At 43.3% G+C, this 20,475-nt stretch overlaps 1 protein-coding gene across 1 annotated transcript; it reads right to left on the bottom strand.

Moving 5' to 3' along the window:
- Positions 1-2,544: 2,544 nt before the first annotated feature.
- LOC142214100 (large ribosomal subunit protein uL2) lies at positions 2,545-3,426 on the bottom strand. The gene has a single exon (XM_075282850.1). The coding sequence runs from the start codon at positions 3,374-3,376 to the stop codon at positions 2,603-2,605; it is 774 nt and encodes a 257-aa protein (XP_075138951.1). The 5' UTR covers positions 3,377-3,426; the 3' UTR covers positions 2,545-2,602.
- Positions 3,427-20,475: the final 17,049 nt, after the last annotated feature.

Raw genomic sequence — 20,475 nt, 5'->3', positions numbered from 1 at the left:
GTTTCTGGATATGCCTCTATATATCAATAGCATAATCCATTCTTAGAAAGCAGCTTTATAAATACTTAACTTTAATAGAAGTAGCAATATTACATAGATAGTTAGACATATAGATTGGATGAGATACATATTAGATAGATGGATATGATATAAAGATAGATATGAGAGCAGTATTTATATAGGTATATTAGATGGACAGGTAATTGGGTAGATATAGAAAGTAGATATGACATGCAGATTAATTAGATGGCATAGACATGAGATAGATATATGTAAATATTATTAGATAGATATGATATTAATATTAGTTGTGTGATAGAGTGATAAAAATATTATATAAGTAGATCTATATAGTAGATGTGAGACAGATATGTAACAGAGTAGACATGAGATAGATATAAGATACATATTAGATATATTTTAGATGCAGGAGACAATGGTGTTCTAGAAGTGAGCACCTCTATGTACAGTCTATGTGATGTATGTTCCTAGATAGATAGATAGATAGATAGATAGATAGATAGATAGATAGATAGATAGATGATTAGATAGATAGATGATTAGATAGATAGGAGATAGATAGATAGATAGATAGATGATTAGATAGATAGATGATTAGATAGATAGATAGATAGATAGATAGATAGATAGATAGATCATAGATAGATAGATAGGTAGATAGATATTACATAGAGATAGATAGATATAACATAAAAGATCGATCAATAGATAGGAGGTAGATGGATACTGTACACGCACATATGTGCCATTTATATTCCTTGTCCCTGTATATTACACTGTGCAGATGTATTTCTGTCTACCATACCCACAACTGTTTGTATAAGAGTATATTCACACATGGTAGATTTGTTGCAGAAATTTCTTACATTGCTATCCAGTTCCGTGCCTCTGAATGGGGCTGTTTCTGAAACGAGCACGTGGATTTTTACTTGCCCCATTCAGAAATGATCCGTATGTTTATCCAGGACCAGAGAGCGCACGTTTCTACTTCTCCACAAATTCCTCCATCTTGCTTCATAAAGCCAGTGTACGAACACCTGCACGAGTCGCGAAGTGGAGGGACCAAAGCTGATTTTGCAAATTACCTCCTATGTGCCTTCCAGCATTTAGTGTCAGCCATTAAACACATGCATCTGTAATGCGGTTATTGGATGCATTCACAATGCAATTTAACTACATTTCATATGGTAAATGCAATCAACAATGTTTACGGACACATTAATTATTATCAACACTATTTTTAATCAGGTTTCATGTATTTGCAGAGAGAGAGGGAAGAATTACATAAACTGGAGGCCCTTCCTGAAAAAAAAAAAAGTTCAGTACTTCCCAGATAGATACAGATGTAGCAGAGCTGAAAGCGTCATTGCATACTCATCTTTAGATAGTAAGCTTTTATGGACTTATGGATATCTGTCCAAGGTGTTTACAGCCGCAATGTTTAGGAGGATACATTGGCGACTATATATATTACAATTATTATTATAGCTTATTGATGTAGTTTTATCCGCAGTTCTACGAGAATGAGCAATAGCAAACTCAGCTCTGCTACATCGGCAGCCTTTCCTTGGAATTTTCCTTACACTTGTGAGGCTGCCTGCATCTAGGTCCTTCCTGGCAATGACATGATACATTTATAATGTGCAATGGGAAAGGGAAAATGGAGGAGGGGATGAAATAAGTGTCTCATCAGTACCCCGCTCATGTTCGCACGGCCGGGGCAGGCGTGTGCCCTGACTTGATTGTAATTGTCTGAATCTGTTCCTGCCGCTCGGGAGCCTGTGTTAATGTGTAATAAAACAGCAAGGGTGGGGGAGGTGTTAATCATCTGAGAAGTGACACTGTTCAGGGGCCCCATTAACTAGAGAAAGTTGGGTGCAGGGGCGGCAGCCATTCCTGGTACATTTACAATTTTACCTTAGGCCGCCTAGAAATATCGGCTTGACAGGCTGAGTACACAGCAGTGCTACATTATTATATCGCCAATATATACGGTAACTAATAATCTGACGTTAGCTTCCTATAGAATAGATAAATGTAGAATGGAAGAGAAAATACATAAACTAATAAATGCAATTAAATCATATAAAAATATATAAGTCCCATTGTGGGACTATTAAAGGATTATCTTATCTTATCTTATAAAGAAACAGACATATACAATGGTAGGTTGGATGAAGTCACAGGTACATCACGCCCAACCCATAACCCTACAGTGTAGAGGGCAAAACACCTATGATAACAATTGCTCCTTCCCGACTCCAAATCTGGAATCCGTATAAAAACCTTGGATCAAGATGTCTTCACCAAAAGTGTATTTTCCATACATGAAAGGCATCCATCTAATGCAAAAACAAAAACAAAAAAAATTGACTTTTACAACAACACTTTTTCTGGCGTAAATGATACATGAAATGTATTCTAGCAATGAACTGGCTTACAATCCAGTGTGGCCCGCCAGTGGATGGGCAAGCTTCCCCCTAAATCAGGCGCACCTCTTGTAGCATAGGGATTATGCTGCCCTTGTTTATATATATATATTTTTTTTGAACAGTTTATTATGTAAATTATGCCTGAATTATTAGTTCTCCTTTTCTTGCACAGTCTTTGTGCCGCGCAGACGACCGGTACGACGAGCAGCAATAAGACCAACTTTGCGACCAGCTGGAGCATCTCTCCTGATGGTTGAAGGTTTACCAATGTGCTGATGGTTACCACCACCGAAGGGATGTTCTACAGGGTTCATAGCCACACCACGGACACGTGGCCAGCAGTTTCTCTTGGCCTTGTACTTGTGGTAAGCACGTCCTGCCTTCAGAATGGGTTTGTCAATACGTCCACCTCCAGCAACAACTCCAACAATTGCTCTGTTTGCAGAAGAGATGACCTTCTTAGAGCCAGAAGGCAACTTCACTCTGGTTTTCTTAGTCTCGGGATTGTGGGAGATGACTGTGGCATAGTTGCCAGATGCACGGGCCAGTTTGCCACGATCGCCTGGTTTCTCCTCTACACAACAAACAATGGTTCCTTCAGGCATGGTGCCAACAGGGAGGACATTGCCGATGTTAAGCTGAGCTTTCTTTCCACAGTATACAAATTGACCGGTGTGGATTCCCTCAGCAGCAATGAACAGTTCAGTCCTCTTCTTAAACCTGTAGGGATCACGGAAGGCAACCTTGGCAAGAGGAGCACCACGGCCAGGATCATGGATAATGTCTTTTACAATACCCTTGATGTAGCCATGTCTTTCAGCGAAGTCGACAGCCCTGAGCTTAGCGGGGCCTTTCCTGTGCTTTACATGGGCTCTAAAAACAGAGCCAGCACCTTTTCTCTGTCCCCTGATCACACGTCCCATTGTGTCCTAGGCCCGGGCTGTTGGCGAAGAGGAAGTGCTCAGCAGCGGGCAGCCGATTTCTTCCGGAGCACCCTTGTTTATATTTGGGCACCATATCTATCTCACTGGGGAAGCAGATGGCAGGGATAGCAAAATCAGTGCTTATCTAATGCAATATGGTGGCAGGTGCCCATACATGGTAAAATGTTTGCGTGTACCACCATAAATGATAAAAATCTTACAATAATATTCTTTATCACTGGTGAGGAATCTTCCAGAAACTGAAGGAGCATTACCACTCTGACACTATCGGTACCACTGGGAACTAGGGTTGAGCGATCGGGATCAGAAAAGATTGGCAATTGATCAAATTTCACGATCAGGATCAACTGGAAAATGATCGGAAATTGGATTTTGAAATCTCAAGATTGGCTCAACCCTAAAAGTGACTTTTCCCATAGAAAAGCATTGACTAGGGTTGAGCAATCGGGAAAGGTCGGATCCCCATCAGCAATCGAGCAAATTTCACGATCGTGATCGGCTGGGAAATGATCGTAAATCGGATTTTAAAATCGATCCTGAAATCTCAAGATCGGCTCAACCCTACTGGAAACTACCCATATCCTATGTCCATTGTCTCGGATATACACTACTACTCTTAAGGCTAAGTTCCCACATAGCGGGCCACAGCGAAAAAGCGCTGCAGGAAAAACCACAGCGGAAACGCATCACGTTTTTTTCCGCAGCGCTTTTCACAGAAAATAGCGGCATTTCTGTGTGCTGACCCCTGCGATTTCCCCAAATGCGGGAAACTCGACTGCATAATTTGTGGTAGTGGGGGACTGCGTTCGCGCTTTCCCCTGGAAAAAAAAAAAAAAAAGAAAATAGAGGCATTTCCATAGGTATAATTTACATGCTGCAATTTACAAGAACGCAACAGTTTTTGCAATCGTAGCATGTCCACTGTGGATATTTTTCTGCAATGCGTGGATGGGATTAGTGGGGGTCCTGGGTGTGCACACTCACCAATCTAATATTGATGACCCCCTGTAATCACATCTACGTTCCCAGTTCCCCTGAAAATAGTGCCATAATGCTTCTGAAAGTTACAGTGCTACATGACCAGCCCGAAAATAAATGCCACATACAAGCACCCTTCTACTAAGTATCTCTTCTGCTCCAGTATAATGCCCTATTAGTGTTCGTTTATATTAACTCCATATTGTCCACACAAAGTCCCTCTTTATGAGGGGCCACACGGTGACTCAGTGGTTAGAACTGCAGCCTTGCAGTGCTGGAGTCCTGGTGTTCAAATCCCGCCAAGGGCAAAAAAACCATCTGCAAGGAGTTTGTATGTTCTCCCCGTGTTTGCATGGATTTCCATCCCACATTCCAAAAAGACAAGCTGATAGGGAAAAAATGTACATTTTAAGCTCTATGTGGGGCCCAAAAATCTACATAAAAAAAAAAAAAGTCCCTCTTTATGGTGTCCCAAATAGAGCATAGACCCTTTAGTAAACCACATATGGCCCCAAAATATGCTTCCCAAAGCTAAAAAGAAATACTAATCTGCCTCTATTCCAAAGCCATAATATAGGGGCGCAGCTGCGCAGGTGAGATCTGACTGCTCAGGAATCATGCAATGATGTTATTGCTCCATCTACATCATAAATTCATTTCTTCTTGGTTCCAAAAATTGGCTAACTCTTCTGCTTTTAGGCCACTTTAATAAATCCACCCCAAAAAGTTATTTGATATGGGATATAATGGTCATCCATAATGATAATATCACCTATTTCATATTGTGTAGGGTCCCTTCATATCCCACACAACAGGAAACTCTATGGAGCTGGTTTGCTGATTTTGTAAGCCAAGTCATTGAACTCATTGCCACATTAGTCAATCCATTCTTGTGCACTTGTGCAGTGTGGTAGAGTGCATATCCTGCTGACATAGAGCACTGCCATTAGGTAGGATCATGAAGGGGTGCACTCTGTAACATAGTGAAGGTTAGTGGGTACAAGTCAAATTACCATCTATATGAATGCCAGGGCAGAAGGTTTCCAGCAGAACATTGCATTGCCTCCACTGTCTTGTCTTCTATCTATAGTGCATACTGGTGCCATCAGTTCCATGAAACGTAATGCAAGCACTTTAACCATTACACACCTGGTTAGGTGCGTCTTCTATTTCTCTGTTGTACAATTCTAATTTCCCTATCACTATTTGTCCTTTGTCTACTGCATATTGGGAAAAACCACATTTTCCCCACACCGACTGCAGCTGTTAACACTTTAGATGCCACAGTTAAATGCGACAATGGCATCTAAAGTGCACAGGCACCATTGGCGCCGCCATCTTTTCCCCGATCACTGCCTTCTGGATTGTCATCAGAGGGTGGCGATTCATTGCCGTGACAGCCGGGAGCCTATTGAAGGCTCCCATACTTGTCATTAGTATGGCTCTATTACATAGTGAAGTGTATGGATTTTACATTAGCATTGCAGTGAATAGTATAAGCGATTAGCCCCTTAGGGTTCAAGGTCCCTACAGGTCTGAATATAAAATAAAAGAAAACAAAAAGTTTTTATATATAAAAAAAAAAAAAAAATACAAGAGTTCAAATCACGTCCCTTTCCCTAAAATCACACATAGAATTAAACAAACATGTTAGGAATCCCTGCGCTCAAAAATGTCCGAATTATTATAATATTTATCCCATACGGTGAACAATGTAGCGGGAGAAAAATCAAAATAGCCAAATGGTGATTTTTATTTTTTCTTTTAACACTTTGCATCCTAAAAAAAATGTAATAAAAAGTGATCAAACCATAAGACCTTCCCCCAAATGTTATCAGTAAAAGCGTCATCTTGTCCCACATAATTAGACACCATACACTGGTCCATACTTGTAAAAATGGAAAAGTTACAGGTGTCAGAACATGGCGACACAGACTTTCCACCGCACGTCAACGCTGGACTGAGAAGACCAAACCATGCTCAGAGGCACTGGAGAATTGGGGAAAGGTGAGTATGGTTGTTTTTTTTGTTTTGTTTTTTTCACTGCCCCCCGGCCTTTTTAAAGAATAAATGTAATGTCCTGTTTTGCCTGGACAACCCCTTTAACAAAATTAAGTGAATGAACAAAAGCAAAATCTAAATCCCATCAATATTTGGTGTGACCACCATTTGTCTTTGTTCTTCTTGGTACAATTCTTGGTACAGTTTTGAAGATCCTGGAGAACTAAGTACAGATCTTGTGTGGATGTGGGCTTGCTTCAATCTTTCTGCTTCTTCATGTAATCCCAGACAGACTGGATGATGTTTAGATCATATAAACGATGGACGCTTGATGGACACCCAACTGGACCCATTTTAGCAATGGGGTCCACCCTGCTCTGTGCTTAACTGCTGTTTTAGCGGTCCACCTCTCCGATGGACCTGAACAACAGAGAGCCAGTGCTTGTGTGAGCCTAGCATTACTTTGCAGATTTTTTTTCATATCTGCCTAAAATATTACTATACATATACTCTATCTACTTATCTTTCTAGAGGTAACATGGTCACCTTTTGCAAAATTACTATTTTTATTATATTAATGTGCACATTAACATTCACATATCGCAACTTTATCTCTTTTCCTTTTGCTTCCAAACTCCCCTCCAACCTTATAGTGACATACTGTATAGTGAGAACTTGGAAGCCATTGTAGCTGCCAAACAACCCATTAGCCTAAATCCTCTGTGCTTTCCACTGCCAACATGTCTTCCTGCAACCATTAGAAAGGAGCCTGTTTTTTTTATAAATTGTGCTATTTTTATACTGGTGTATTGCAACCAGTCCTGGTCACGGTATTATTTTCTTGTCTATCATGACTTAGTGCAACAGTAGGAAACCAACACTAGTAATAATTACTGAAAGATGGCGATGCCAACATATTGACAAGAGGAGGAATCGAACTGCCAAAGTGGAAAGGGATGGAGGGCAAAGGTATGATGAATACTATGAGATCCGTAAAACTAGGCTTTATATTTTCACATTAAAGTGAAGCTTCATTGGCTACATTGACTATAAAGACAACAAGTATAAAAAAATTTTAAGAAAAACTTTTGCTATCTGGAAACCATCAGATGGTGACTGGTGTTATTATGGCTGGCTGAAATTCACATGAATACAAACTGTACAGGCTTTCATGTGTTATAATCTGGAGAAAAGGTAGATAATAAAATGCAATGAAACTACCAGCAGTGCACCTTCATGTATTATAAGTAGTAAGGCGAAGGCCCCACATAGAGGCTGCAGCAAAAGAGCTCTGCAGGAAAAATCATGGTGGCAATACATTGTAGGGGACATTATGCTGAGCACCATCTTACCTTTAGAAATTCCAGTAGATGCAACATTTCCTTGAAAAAAGAAATATGCAAATGAGGCTCAAGGGCAGGGGGATGTGCCAGAGACTCCAAGGGTCCGTTCTCCAAGTCTTCTTAGTCTCCCCTGTACACTTGATTGACAGCCTCTCCCTAGTCTATGGCGGTTCCTGCACATGTGTTTCCTGGCTGGAGTACATGGATGCTCTGACACACATTTGAGCCTCATTTACATATTTTTTTAAAATTGCTTTTGCAAGGAAATGGTGTATCTATTTTGCTAGCTAAAGATATGATGGCGGTCATACACTGTGACTGGTTTGATATTGAGTTTCCTATCACCAGAACCCAGCATATCAACCCAACTCCATGATTGGCTATGTGAGGCCTGGTTCACATCTGCATTGGGGACCCCCCCGAACGGAATGCCGAACGCATTGGCAAGCGGTGAGCTTATGAAAGCACATGGACCCCATAGACTATATAAAACACCAGGGTGTTAGTTTTCCTGATCCATATCCTGACTGTGAGTAGGGGGGGGGGGGGGGGATTCGGTGTACCGGTTACTCCTTCCGACTTCTGGTAGTTTCCTGCGTCTTTCGTTTCTCTCCACCCCGGGTTCCCCTAGTATTGACAGATTACTGTGTGGTGGCCTAGGCCCCTTGGATTCTCTTCTAGAATACCCATCCTTGCAGTGCCTGGTTGGTTGTGGTGACTTATGTGATTGCTGGTCTCCTGGCTGGTGCTCGGAGCTGCTCCCCTATCCCTCTCCCCCCTTTATTCTTTTTCGCCTTCCTCTGGTTCTGTACGTCTACCAGTCTTAGTCCTTGATGTCTGCCCTTGTGGGCCTTCTTTTATGTGATATGTGTTGGTTCTGTATGTTTGACTATTTTCATTTGTACACTCTACTGTTGTGGGCTGGTTTACATCGCCTTACTGTATCTCTGTTCTGTTTGGCCTACCTCTTGTATGTTTATAAATAAAGAATTTATTTAAAAAAAAAAAAAAACACCAAGGTGTTTTCTGCGTAGTGTCTGCTCAAGTCGTAGTTCATTAAGTACTTTTCTCGCCGCATATTCCGTGCGGACACCACATGGAAAAACACATGGACCCCATTATAGTCTAAGGGGTCCATGTGCTTTCATAAGCTCACTGCTATTCCATTCGGGGGGGGGGGGGGGGGGGTGAAGGGGGTGTCCCCATGTGGACTCTCTGAACGGATTACTGAACTCAGATGTGAACCAGGCCTTAGAGTAGACCATAAAAAAACTGAGCATGCTTTACTTCATCTTGGATCAGACTATTGTCTCCATTTTCATAGACCCAATACACTCATTAAGGTGAATGGGTCAGTGACAAAGATGGATTCTGCACAGATGTTTGGCGCAGTAGTGTGAAAAGTTGTATTATATCACTTATTGATATTATTAAAGAGTATAGAGACTACCGCAGATTTTTTTCCATAGCCATAATCTGCACAGATCTGTTTTCCTCTCGCCCCCTGCATCTTACACACAAAGCTATTTTCCAATCTCTGTAGAAACAATGCATATGACATCACATTGAATATGACACATTTTTTCAATGGGAATACAATAGAAGCAACCTCTGTATCCCTCCTTTTGTCATTGGAAACATATGGCGGTATGCAGTCTATAGTCAGCTTCATGATAGTTTATAGGAAAGCCACAATTGCCATGATATTCTCAATTCTGACCTGTTCAGTACTCGCATTGCTATTGAGGCGACCGCCACACGTATAGTAGTTCTTCCATGGATTGGGTGAAACCACCCTGGGCTCCTTGTTGCGAAAGCGTCGCGATCTGGTGGATATCATGTTTGTTTTTTTCATGGACCCATAGGCTTTCATTTGCATCTGAATAAACACATTGAAATGAATGGGAACTGCATGCATACGTGATATCCGGGCCGGTGACTAAAGCCTATTTCACTATGTTGATACAGTAATATGTCGTTGATTTTCCATAACCAATTCAGCCTATCCGCAGTGTATGAACATGCCCCATAACTTTTAAAATTTTAAAATTATTCTAAATTCCCATTTATTTGTACAGCATGGCAGCAACTCAACCTAAAGACATTACTCCACTTTTTTAAGATCCGCTCCTTAGCAAAATGGCAGAATTCTCAGCCGTCTTGTATCATGGCTCAAAAGGACGGATAACACTATGGCGTATAATTAAGAGACAGGTTTATAGCATGGAAGGTGTTAAATCCGATGAGAGAAAAATGACATTTCTTCCATAACAAAGAAGAGCACAAAACGCTTTTCATGGGAAGACACCTCAGCAAAGAATTTATTTCAATGCTCCCCCTCCCATAGCGCTCCTCTTGCTTTCTTCCCCTTTCTAGTCAAAAGCCCAGCTGAAAGCCTTTTCATTCTCCTCTCTATATTTCTATCTCAGGGTCCAAGTTCATTTTGTTTTTTCTTTATTTGGCTTGGCATGTTAAAGCAATCTTCATATCCCTAGTCTGATTGTGGCAGGGAGCTGCGATGGATAACACCTGCTATTCATAGCTTCCCTTTCATCTGCTCTTCATCCCCACGCACTTACCTTTCATTCTACAGGGCTCATGGAGATGTTAGACCAATTGGTTTATGCTCTGCATAGACAAATATGTCATGCATTGTTGGCCGCTGTGACACTAGATTATAATCCACTGGACGCTAATTTTTATGCTCTTTGCTAAAATTTTAATTTCTTTTATATCATTCCAGAACAGTAGATATAATATGTTCATCTTATCTTATGTGTATATTTCCCATCCCACAACCTTCATTATCAAGCACAACAGGGTGGGATATTCATGTTAGGGGAGATGCAAATTGCTGATATCTACTGTATATGTGTATACACTCTCCAGCCGTGAAAATATCCAAATGAATAAACCAGGTGAGATGTAAGTAGCATGGTAGGTTCTGTCTCGCCTGTATTTTTCAGATCGATGGGAGTCCGACATGTACCCATAACTACTGCTATCACTGGGCACGACAGTACCTGGCATGTATACAATGCCTGGAGAAACAAATGACTGCGGGGTCCCAACACTCAGGTCCACAATGATCTAAAATTGATCAGGCCTATTCTAAGGTTCGGTCATCAAACTTTAGCAGGTTGAGGCTGGGGCTCCACGTGGCGTAAAATCTGTGGTTTGCCCATAGTGGAAAAACCCCCCACAGTAACTGTATAGTGGATGGGATTCTAGTGAATCCCATCTCAACAATGCAGGAAAATACATACTGCAGACATACTGCGATTTCCAAAACTGTTGAGATTCTGGAGATCGCAGAATATCAGTTATACCTATGGAAATGCCATAAGCTTGTAGGTTTAATAAAAGCAGAAAGTCCGCAGAAGAAGCCTCTGTGGATTTACTATGAAAGCACTGCGGGCAGAACCGCGATACATCACTATTTTTTGCTGCAGGATGCTACGTGGGGCATTAGCCTTCAAAAGGATAACCCCTTTAAGGACTCTATATACAGATTCTCCAGTGTTGGGTCCAGTTCTTAACCATTTATTTATATATCTCAGTATTATGCATACAATTATGTGCCTTCGTCTTGCTATTTTATAGGTATCGAGAGACCACCAAAAACCTTTCTTGTGCAGCATTACAGATATGCTTTTATAAACTTCCTGGGGAAGAAAACTGCATAAAAGGCAAAATTATTATTTGGGACATAGAATATACAAATAACCCACAAGCCGCAAGTAGACATCTGGACAGGTTGTTCCTTTAAATAGGCATGCTGTTCTGGCTGTAATCATGCCTATTGTAACATGATTGACATGCCAAAGAGGGCCCGACCTTACCAGAATAGCTCCTGATATCCTGATTCCTGGGCATGTGCAGTAATACTACAGAAGCTACTGTTGTAATTGTCAGCTTGGTGAGACTCCAGGCCTCTGCCTCCTGGCTGAGATTATATATATATATATGTATATATGTATGTGTGTGTATATGTATATATATATATATATATATATATATATATATATATATATATACCGTATACTGTATATCTCTCTATATTATAAAAATTAGTTTCTGTCTGTCCTCTATTGCAAGCCAAACGACGGTCTTCACCAAATTTGGTACAGAGATATTTCAGGTATCCGGGAAGGTTTAGGACGAGACTCCAACTCGCTCAGACGTACCGTTGCTGAGATACAGCATTCCAAACACAGTGCCCCCCCCCTTAGCCAATACAAACCTGCAAGACTTTCACTCATATTCCAACTGCAATACACACGGTCACTCCACATGCACAATACAACACTGATATCCAAACTGAGATACGCGCATCAGAGGATTAGATACACAGATCAGCACACAGTATCACACGCCAGAGGATTAGATACACACGTCTGCACACAGTCCCACACACCAGAGGATGAAATACGCGCTTCTGCACACAGTTCCACACACTGAAGGATTAGATACATGCGTCTGCACACGGTTCCACATGCCGAAGGATTAGATACACGCGCCTGCACACAGTACCACACGGGGGAGGATTAGATATGCACCTCTTCACACAATACCACACAGGCGAGGATTAGCTACGCACATCTGCACACAGTTCAACACACCAGAGGATTAGATACGCATGTCTTCACATAGTACCACCGCCAGAGGATTAGAAACACACGTCTGCACACAGTACCACATGCCGTAGTATTAGATATGCGCGTCTGCACACAGTACCATATGCCGGGGGATTGGATACATGCGTCTGCACACAGTACCACATGCCAAAGGATTGGATATGCGCATCTACACACAGTTCCACACTCCAGAGGATTAAATACGTGCGTCTGCACACAGTTGTACACGCCATAGGATTAGATACATACGTCTGCACACAGTACCACATGACGTAGGATTAGATACACGCATCTACACACAGTTCCACACGTCGTAGGATTGGATACGTGCCTCTTCACACAATACCACACAGGGGAGGATTAGATACGTGCGTCTGCACACAGTACCACACACCAGAGAATTAGATATGCGTCTCAGCACACAGTACCACACGGGGGAGGATTAGATACATGCATCTGCACACAGTACCACACGCCAGAGGATTAGATACGCGTGTCTGTACACAGTTCTACACTCCAGAAGATTAGATACATGCATCTTCACACAATACCAAACACCAGAGAATTAGATACACGCCACTGCACACAATACCACACGGGGGAGGATTAAATATGTGCCTCTGCACACAATACCACATGCCAGAGGATTAGATATGCGCCTCTCCACACAATTCCACATGCCGGAGGATTAGCTATGCGCTACTGCACACAATACCACATAGGTGAGGATTAGATACCTGCGTCTGCACACAGTACAACATGGGGCAGGATTAGATACATGCCTCTGCACACAATACCACACGCCAGAGAATTACACACGCATCTGCACACAGTATCACATGTCATAAGATTAGATACGCACGTCTGCACACAGTTTCACTTGCCGGAGGATTAGATATGCGCCTCTTCACACAATACCACACTGGGGAGGATTAGATACACACATCTGCACACAGTACCACACGCCGGAGGATTAGATATGTGCATCTGCACACAGTACCACACCAAAAAGGATTAGATACTTGCATCTAAACACAGTACTACATGGGAAAGGATTAGATACAGCTTTACTCCAGGATTAGATACAGCTTTATCTATGAGTACTAAGCACAGCATATCCTGTCAGGACTCCTAGGAGAGACAGTGAGAGTCATGCTTACCTCGCCTACACAGTAAGAGTCCTGCTTACCACGCCTACACAATGAGAGACCTGCTTACCCCGCCTACACAGTGAGAGTCCTGCTTACCCCGCCTACACAGTGAGAGTCCTGCTTACCCCGCCTACACAATGAGAGTCCTGCTTACCCCGCCTACACAGTGAGAGTCCTGCTTACCCCGCCTACACAATGAGAGACCTGCTTACCTCGCCTACACAGTGGGAGTCTTGCTTACCCCGTCTACACATTGGGAGTCCTGCTTACCGCCTACATAGTGAGAGTCCTACTTACCCCGCCTACACATTGAGAGTCCTGTTTACCCCGCCTACACAGTGAGAGTCCTGCTTACCCCGCCTACACAGTGAGAGTCCTGCCTACACAGTGAGAGTCCTGCTTATCCCGCCTACACAGTGAGAGTCCTGCTTACCCCGCCTACACAGTGAGAGTCCTGCTTACCCCGCCTACACAATAAGAGTCCTGCTTACCCCGCCCACACAGTAAGAGTCCTGCTTACCCCGCCTACACAGTGAGAGTCCTGCTTACCCCGCCTACACAGTGAGAGTCCTGCTTACCCCGCCTACACAGTGAGAGTCCTGCTTACCCTGCCTACACAGTGAAAGTCCTGCTTACCCCGCCTACACAGTGAGAGTCCTGCTTACCCCGCCTACACAGTGAGAGTGCTGCTTACCCCGCCTACACAGTGAGAGTCCTGCTTACCCCGCCTACACAGTGAGAGTCCTGCTTACCCTGCCTACACAGTGAAAGTCTTGCTTACCCCGCCTACACAGTGAGAGTTCTGCTTACCCCGCCTACATAGTGAGAGTCCTGCTTACCCCACCTACACACAGTGATTGACAGCTCTCCCATATCAGTATGTGTACACAGAAGACTGTCAATCACTGTGTGTCGGTGGGGGTCAGGATTTGCTCTGCTTTTTATTCAAAAACCTTGCTCCAAAACACATAAACCTTTATTATATCACAGACCTCAGTTCCTTCCTTCTATCATATTTTGAACTATAAGAAGTACCCTGTGAGGGTTTCCTTTTCGCTTTAAAGAGGCAGAGTAAGGTATCCTGAATTTAATAGGATATATATATATATATATATATATATATATATATATATATATATGTATATATATATATATATATATATATATATATATATATATAAAATCACAGAACCTTCAATACTTACAAACATAGCTATGAATCCATGAAATATTGATGAGCTTAAAACAAATATAGTGAACAACCTTGATAAATTTTATAGCTATTTGGACATTTTCATCATCTCTAAACAACATGGCCAGTTTATGTCATTTCTATATAAGTTTTTTTTTTTTTTTTTTAAATGAGAAAAATGTTCCCAATCTGACGGTGAAACGTGCTACGAATCCAACAATACAAGTGGAACAGTCGGGATAATTTAACTTTAAATGGTTAGACTTTTTCCAAACAGCTGCTGAGATTCATTGCCATGCTCTTGCCCTTGTCTGTCCAAATGAGGCAAGGCATGACTGAGCTAACATTTCCAAAGAAACTTCCTCGAACTACAGTCTTAAAACCTTTATCACTCCCTGGGTCTTAATCGCCCCATTAGGCTGCTATTCTTTTCATTTTTCCAACCCTAATGTTTGTGGAGAGAGATGCCCAGAAACAGCAGGAAGCGGCATTAATAGAGAAATGTATAGCTTTAAACTTCACTTATGGGGCAGAGAAAGGAGGGGTCCCTATATTATTCTCTTGGCATCTTTGAATGTGCATTTCCCATATAATAAGTGAATAATAATATGGAGTGATTGGTAAGAGTGGCCTTTTTTTCCCCTCTCCGCATTTAATAAAATCACAAAATGGCTATCCCAACAGGTGGTCCCTTTCAAAGTCTTAAAACCACAAGAATCGCAACAAAAGAGGCATCCGTACCTAATGTTCAGTGGGATTTAGAAAGCTGTTCATTCTTTTGTTAATTGTCAGATTTAGCCATGTTCATTGCTGTTGAACCACAAATTCAAGGCATTTTTAATGGGACAGTTTTTTTGTCCATAAATAGACACTGACGGCTGCTGACTAGCCAGCTCACGGTATTTGTTAGCACAGGCCGGAAATGAGAGGTTAACAAGACACATGGACATTCCCATTTCTCGAATGGATGAAGAACAAAAACAGAGGAAGAAAGTGGAGACTTAAGTTTTCATCCAAACAATGTGGAAAAAAACCTGTTCCCTACTGTACCGGGGCTGTCGGCGCTCCTCGCAGTGTAAGTATGGCCTTTCGACTCTTCATAGAATTCGGCAATCAATGCCTTTTATTCTTTTTGGCTGAGTCCTGCTTTTTGGAAGTTACACAGACGCTGTAATACTCTAAGGAAAGTCCAATTGCTGGTATCATTTTTGTGTGTGTGAATTATATGACATATATAGAAATACAAAGGATTAGGCAGGTGTAGAAAAATGACACAAAGTATGCTATAAAAATAGAAGTGTTACGTAATTGTTTAATTGTGTCAACTAACAAAATGTTGCGAATGAACAAAAGAGAAATTGTAAATCCCATCAATCTTTGGTGTGACCTTTGCCCTTTGGAGGAGGAGTCCCGGAGTGATGATATGGCCCCCCTCCCCAAGAACCCTGATCTCAACATCATCCAGTCTGTCTGGGATTACATTAAGAGACAAATGGATTGGAGCAAGTCTATGGCTTAGTTCTCCAACGTGTTTGGAACGTCCTCCCTGCCGAGTTCCTTCATGATGATGACTAATTAGTTTTGACCTATTCCTTTCTTTCTCTATTTCAGTCTCTCGATCTGGGACAGGAGGGCCTTAGTCACCTTAGGAATGTTTTTGTTTTTGTTTTTTTAGTAGGAACAAATGATGACTTCAGGGAAGCCCTACATATTAGAAACATAAAGGCTTATGTAAATGTACAGAATTCTTATTCGGATGTTGATCCATTTAGATCACCACCTGGGGTCAAGAACAACTTTGATTGGTTCATACCTTTTCCCTTTCCATTGTTGACTGGATGGACATGCTGTATACCAATTTTTTAACTAACCATTCTAACTACGATAAAAGCTCTTGAGAGAAGTACTCAAAATTCAATTGTAAAGTGGTCTTCTAGCTGGAGTTGGAGAAAATCTGGCCTAGATAAGGGGTGGTCTTCACAAAGAGGTGGTTATTTTAAAGAGTTTTTATTGTATATGAATAATATCTTCAAGTTTAGAGGCTTGTATAGAGATGAGCGAACAGTGAAATATTCGATTCAAATAGCCCGTCAATATTCGATTATTCGAACGAATATCGAATCCCATTATAGTCTATGGGGAAAAAATGTTCGTTTCAGGGGACTATTCGCCTAAGGAGGGTCACCAAGTCCACTATGACACCTCGGCAAATGATGACAACACCTCTGCAATGCAACTGGGACAGCAGGAGAAGCATGTCTGGGGGCATCTAACATGCCCAAGTCATTGTATTACCCCACCATCACAGTCTATCAACTACACACTTTCCACAATCAAAAAAACCTCTATGGAAGTGGAAAAATACCTGGTCCATTGTATGGACAGAAACCCAAATTTTAAGCTAAAGAAACATTACCAAGCACCCCTTTAAATCACGTTGCCCATGACAACCACAATGGGAAATCCAATAGTACCCACCCTTAACTGTCATTGTGTGTGTGTGTGTGTGTGTGTGTGTGTGTATGTGTGTGTATGTATGTGAGGAGTTCATCACAAGGCTGACAGACCCAACTCCAAATGCTGCAGCACAAGCAACCAGCAGTCAGACTAAGATTGTCTCTTCTTCAAGTAAGACACAAGAGTCTTTGGAACCAGAACAGGAAAACCCAGTGATTGCCATTGCGGCAGTGCCTAGGCCATCTCTCAGAGCAGTTCATTCAGAGATTGAATTGGAGAAAAATAAGAACATTTACTGTGATCGAGTCTTCATGCACATTAGTGGGCATGGACAACCTAACGTACAAGATTCTCATGCTGAGCTGGCCTCATTACTGAACAAGATCAACCAGAATAATCAGGGCTGGAAACAGCCATCACATCTTACCGAAAGGAATCACCCTCGGTTTGGAAAGAAGCCATCTAAACGTTGCACCTTTAATTGAGTTGAGCCTTTAACCAGCAGAAATTTAGTTTTTGGCCCTTGGGGTGAGTTGAGCCATGCACTCAGGGGTGAACCTGCCCTTTTCTCCACCCGAGGACAACAGAAACCCGCCCCCCCGGGAGGAGGGGGCGTGGCGGAGCGAAGGGGCGGGGCGAAGCAGCTTTCGCAGGCAGAGAGAGGGCCTGCTCTCTGCCTGAGCGTGAGGGGAGGCCGCTGGAGCAGTTGAGCCTTGCACCAGCAGTGTTTTTGGCCCCTGGGGTGAGTTGAGCCTTGCAACAGCAGTGTTATTGGCCCTTGGGGTAAGTTGAGCCATGCACCAGCAGTGTTTTTGGCCCTTGGGGTAAGATGAGCCTTGCACCAGCAGTGTTTTTGGCCCTTGGGGTGAGTTGAGCCATGCACCAGCAGTGTTTTTGGCCCTTGGGGTGAGTTGAGCCTTGCAACAGCAGTGTTTTTGGCCCTTGGGGTGAGTTGAGCCTTGCACCAGCAGTATTATTGGCCCTTGGGGTGAGTTGAGCCATGCACCAGCAGTGTTTTTGGCCCTTGGGGTAAGATGAGCCTTGCACCAGCAGTGTTTTGGACCCCTGGGGTGAGTTGAGCCATTCATCAGCAGTGCTTTTGGCCCTTGGGGTGAGTTGAGCCTTGCACCAGCAGTGTTTTTGGCCCTTGGGGTGAGTTGAGCCATGCACCAGCAGTGTTTTTGGCCCTTGGGGTGAGTTGAGCCATGCAATAGCAGTGTTTTTGACCCTTGGGGTAAGTTGAGCCATGCACCAGCAGTGTTTTTGGCCCTTGGGGTAAAATGAGCCTTGCACCAGCAGTGTTTTAGGCCCCTGGGGTGAGTTGAGCCATGTACCAGCAGTGTTTTTGGCCCTTGGGGTGAGTTGAGCCTTGCACCAGCAGTGTTTTTGGCCCTTGGGGTGAGTTGAGCCATGCACCAGCAGTGTTTTTGGCCCTTGGGGTGAGTTGAGCCATGCACCAGCAGTGTTTTTGGCCCTTGGGGTAAGATGAGCCTTGCACCAGCAGTTTTTGGCCCTTGGGGTGAGTTGAGCCATGCACCAGCAGTGTTTTTGGCCCTTGGGGTGAGTTGAGCCTTGCACCAGCAAGGTTTTTGGCCCCTGGAGTAAAATGAGCCTTGCACCAGCAGTGTTTTGGGCCCTTGGGGTGAGTTGAGCCATGCACCAGTAGTGTTTTTGGCCCTTGGGGTGAGTTGAGCCTTGCACCAGCAGTGTTTTTGGCCCTTGGGGTAAGTTGAGCCTTGCACCAGCAGTGTTTTGGGCCCTTGGGGTGAGTTGAGCCTTGCACCAGCAAATGTACATCACCACAAATTTGGAAAACATTGTCTTTATGAAAGTTAATGAAGCATGGATTGTTGAGGATTTTTACACACCACAATAGATGCGGCATTGCTGACAGTGGAGATGATGGCACTGCGCTGTCTGTCTGTCCATCATGTTCCATACTTTATTGTTGCTGCTATCCCTACACAGCCAGACATCTTGTACCTTGTCCATCTTGTTCCATACTGTACTGCTGCCAGTGCTGCCATTACCACTACCCTTACACAGTCAGACATTTCCTGCTTTGTTCATTGTGTTCCATACTATGCTGCTTTTATTCACATAACAAAATGTTTACAATTCTTTAAGCTTTTATTCAACAAACAGGAATAAATTCTGGACTGCTTGTACTGTATAAGCCATTACTTTTGATATCATTGTATGTACAAACATTGGCTGGTATCTGTTAGAGATGAGCGAACACTAAAATGTTCGAGGTTCGAAATTCGATTCGAACAGCCGCTCACTGTTCGAGTGTTCGAATGGGTTTCGAACCCCATTATAGTCTATGGGGAACATAAACTCGTTAAGGGGGAAACCCAGATTCGTGTCTGGAGGGTCACCAAGTCCACTATGACACCCCAGGAAATGATACCAACACCCTGGAATGACACTGGGACAGCAGGGGAAGCATGTCTGGGGGCATAAAAGTCACTTTATTTCATGGAAATCCCTGTCAGTTTGCGATTTTCGCAAGCTAACTTTTCCCCATAGAAATGCATTGGCCAGTGCTGATTGGCCAGAGTACGGAACTCGACCAATCAGCGCTGGCTCTGCTGGAGGAGGCGGAGTCTAAGATCGCTCCACACCAGTCTCCATTCAGGTCCGACCTTAGACTCCGCCTCCTCCGGCAGAGCCAGCGCTGATTGGCCGAAGGCTGGCCAATGCATTCCTATGCGAATGCAGAGACTTAGCAGTGCTGAGTCAGTTTTGCTCAACTACACATCTGATGCACACTCGGCACTGCTACATCAGATGTAGCAATCTGATGTAGCAGAGCCGAGGGTGCACTAGAACCCCTGTGCAAACTCAGTTCACGCTAATAGAATGCATTGGCCAGCGCTGATTGGCCAGAGTACGGAATTCGGCCAATCAGCGCTGGCTCTGCTGGAGGAGGCGGAGTCTAAGGTCGGACCTGAATGGAGACTGGTGTGGAGCGATCTTAGACTCCGCCTCCTCCAGCAGAGCCAGCGCTGATTGGCCGAATTCCGTACTCTGGCCAATCAGCGCTGGCCAATGCATTCTATTAGCCCGATGAAGTAGAGCTGAATGTGTGTGCTAAGCACACACACATTCAGCACTGCTTCATCACGCCAATACAATGCATTAGCCAGTGCTGATTGGCCAGAGTACGGAATTCGGCCAATCAGCGCTGGCTCTGCTGGAGGAGGCAGAGTCTAAGGTCGGACCTGAATGGAGACTGGTGTGGAGCGATCTTAGACTCCGCCTCCTCCAGCAGAGCCAGCGCTGATTGGCCGAATTCCGTACTCTGGCCAATCAG

The sequence above is a fragment of the Leptodactylus fuscus genome, chromosome 7 (assembly GCF_031893055.1).
Source record: "Leptodactylus fuscus isolate aLepFus1 chromosome 7, aLepFus1.hap2, whole genome shotgun sequence".
NCBI classification, from domain to species: Eukaryota; Metazoa; Chordata; class Amphibia; order Anura; family Leptodactylidae; genus Leptodactylus; species Leptodactylus fuscus.
Note: the sequence above shows the minus strand (reverse complement) of the source record. Positions and strands in the feature narration are given on the sequence as shown.

Bases quoted from the DNA above. Each gene is read 5' to 3' on its own strand.
- LOC142214100 (XM_075282850.1), bottom strand. From the start codon at position 3,376: ATGGGACGTGTGATCAGGGGACAGAGAAAAGGTGCTGGCTCTGTTTTT.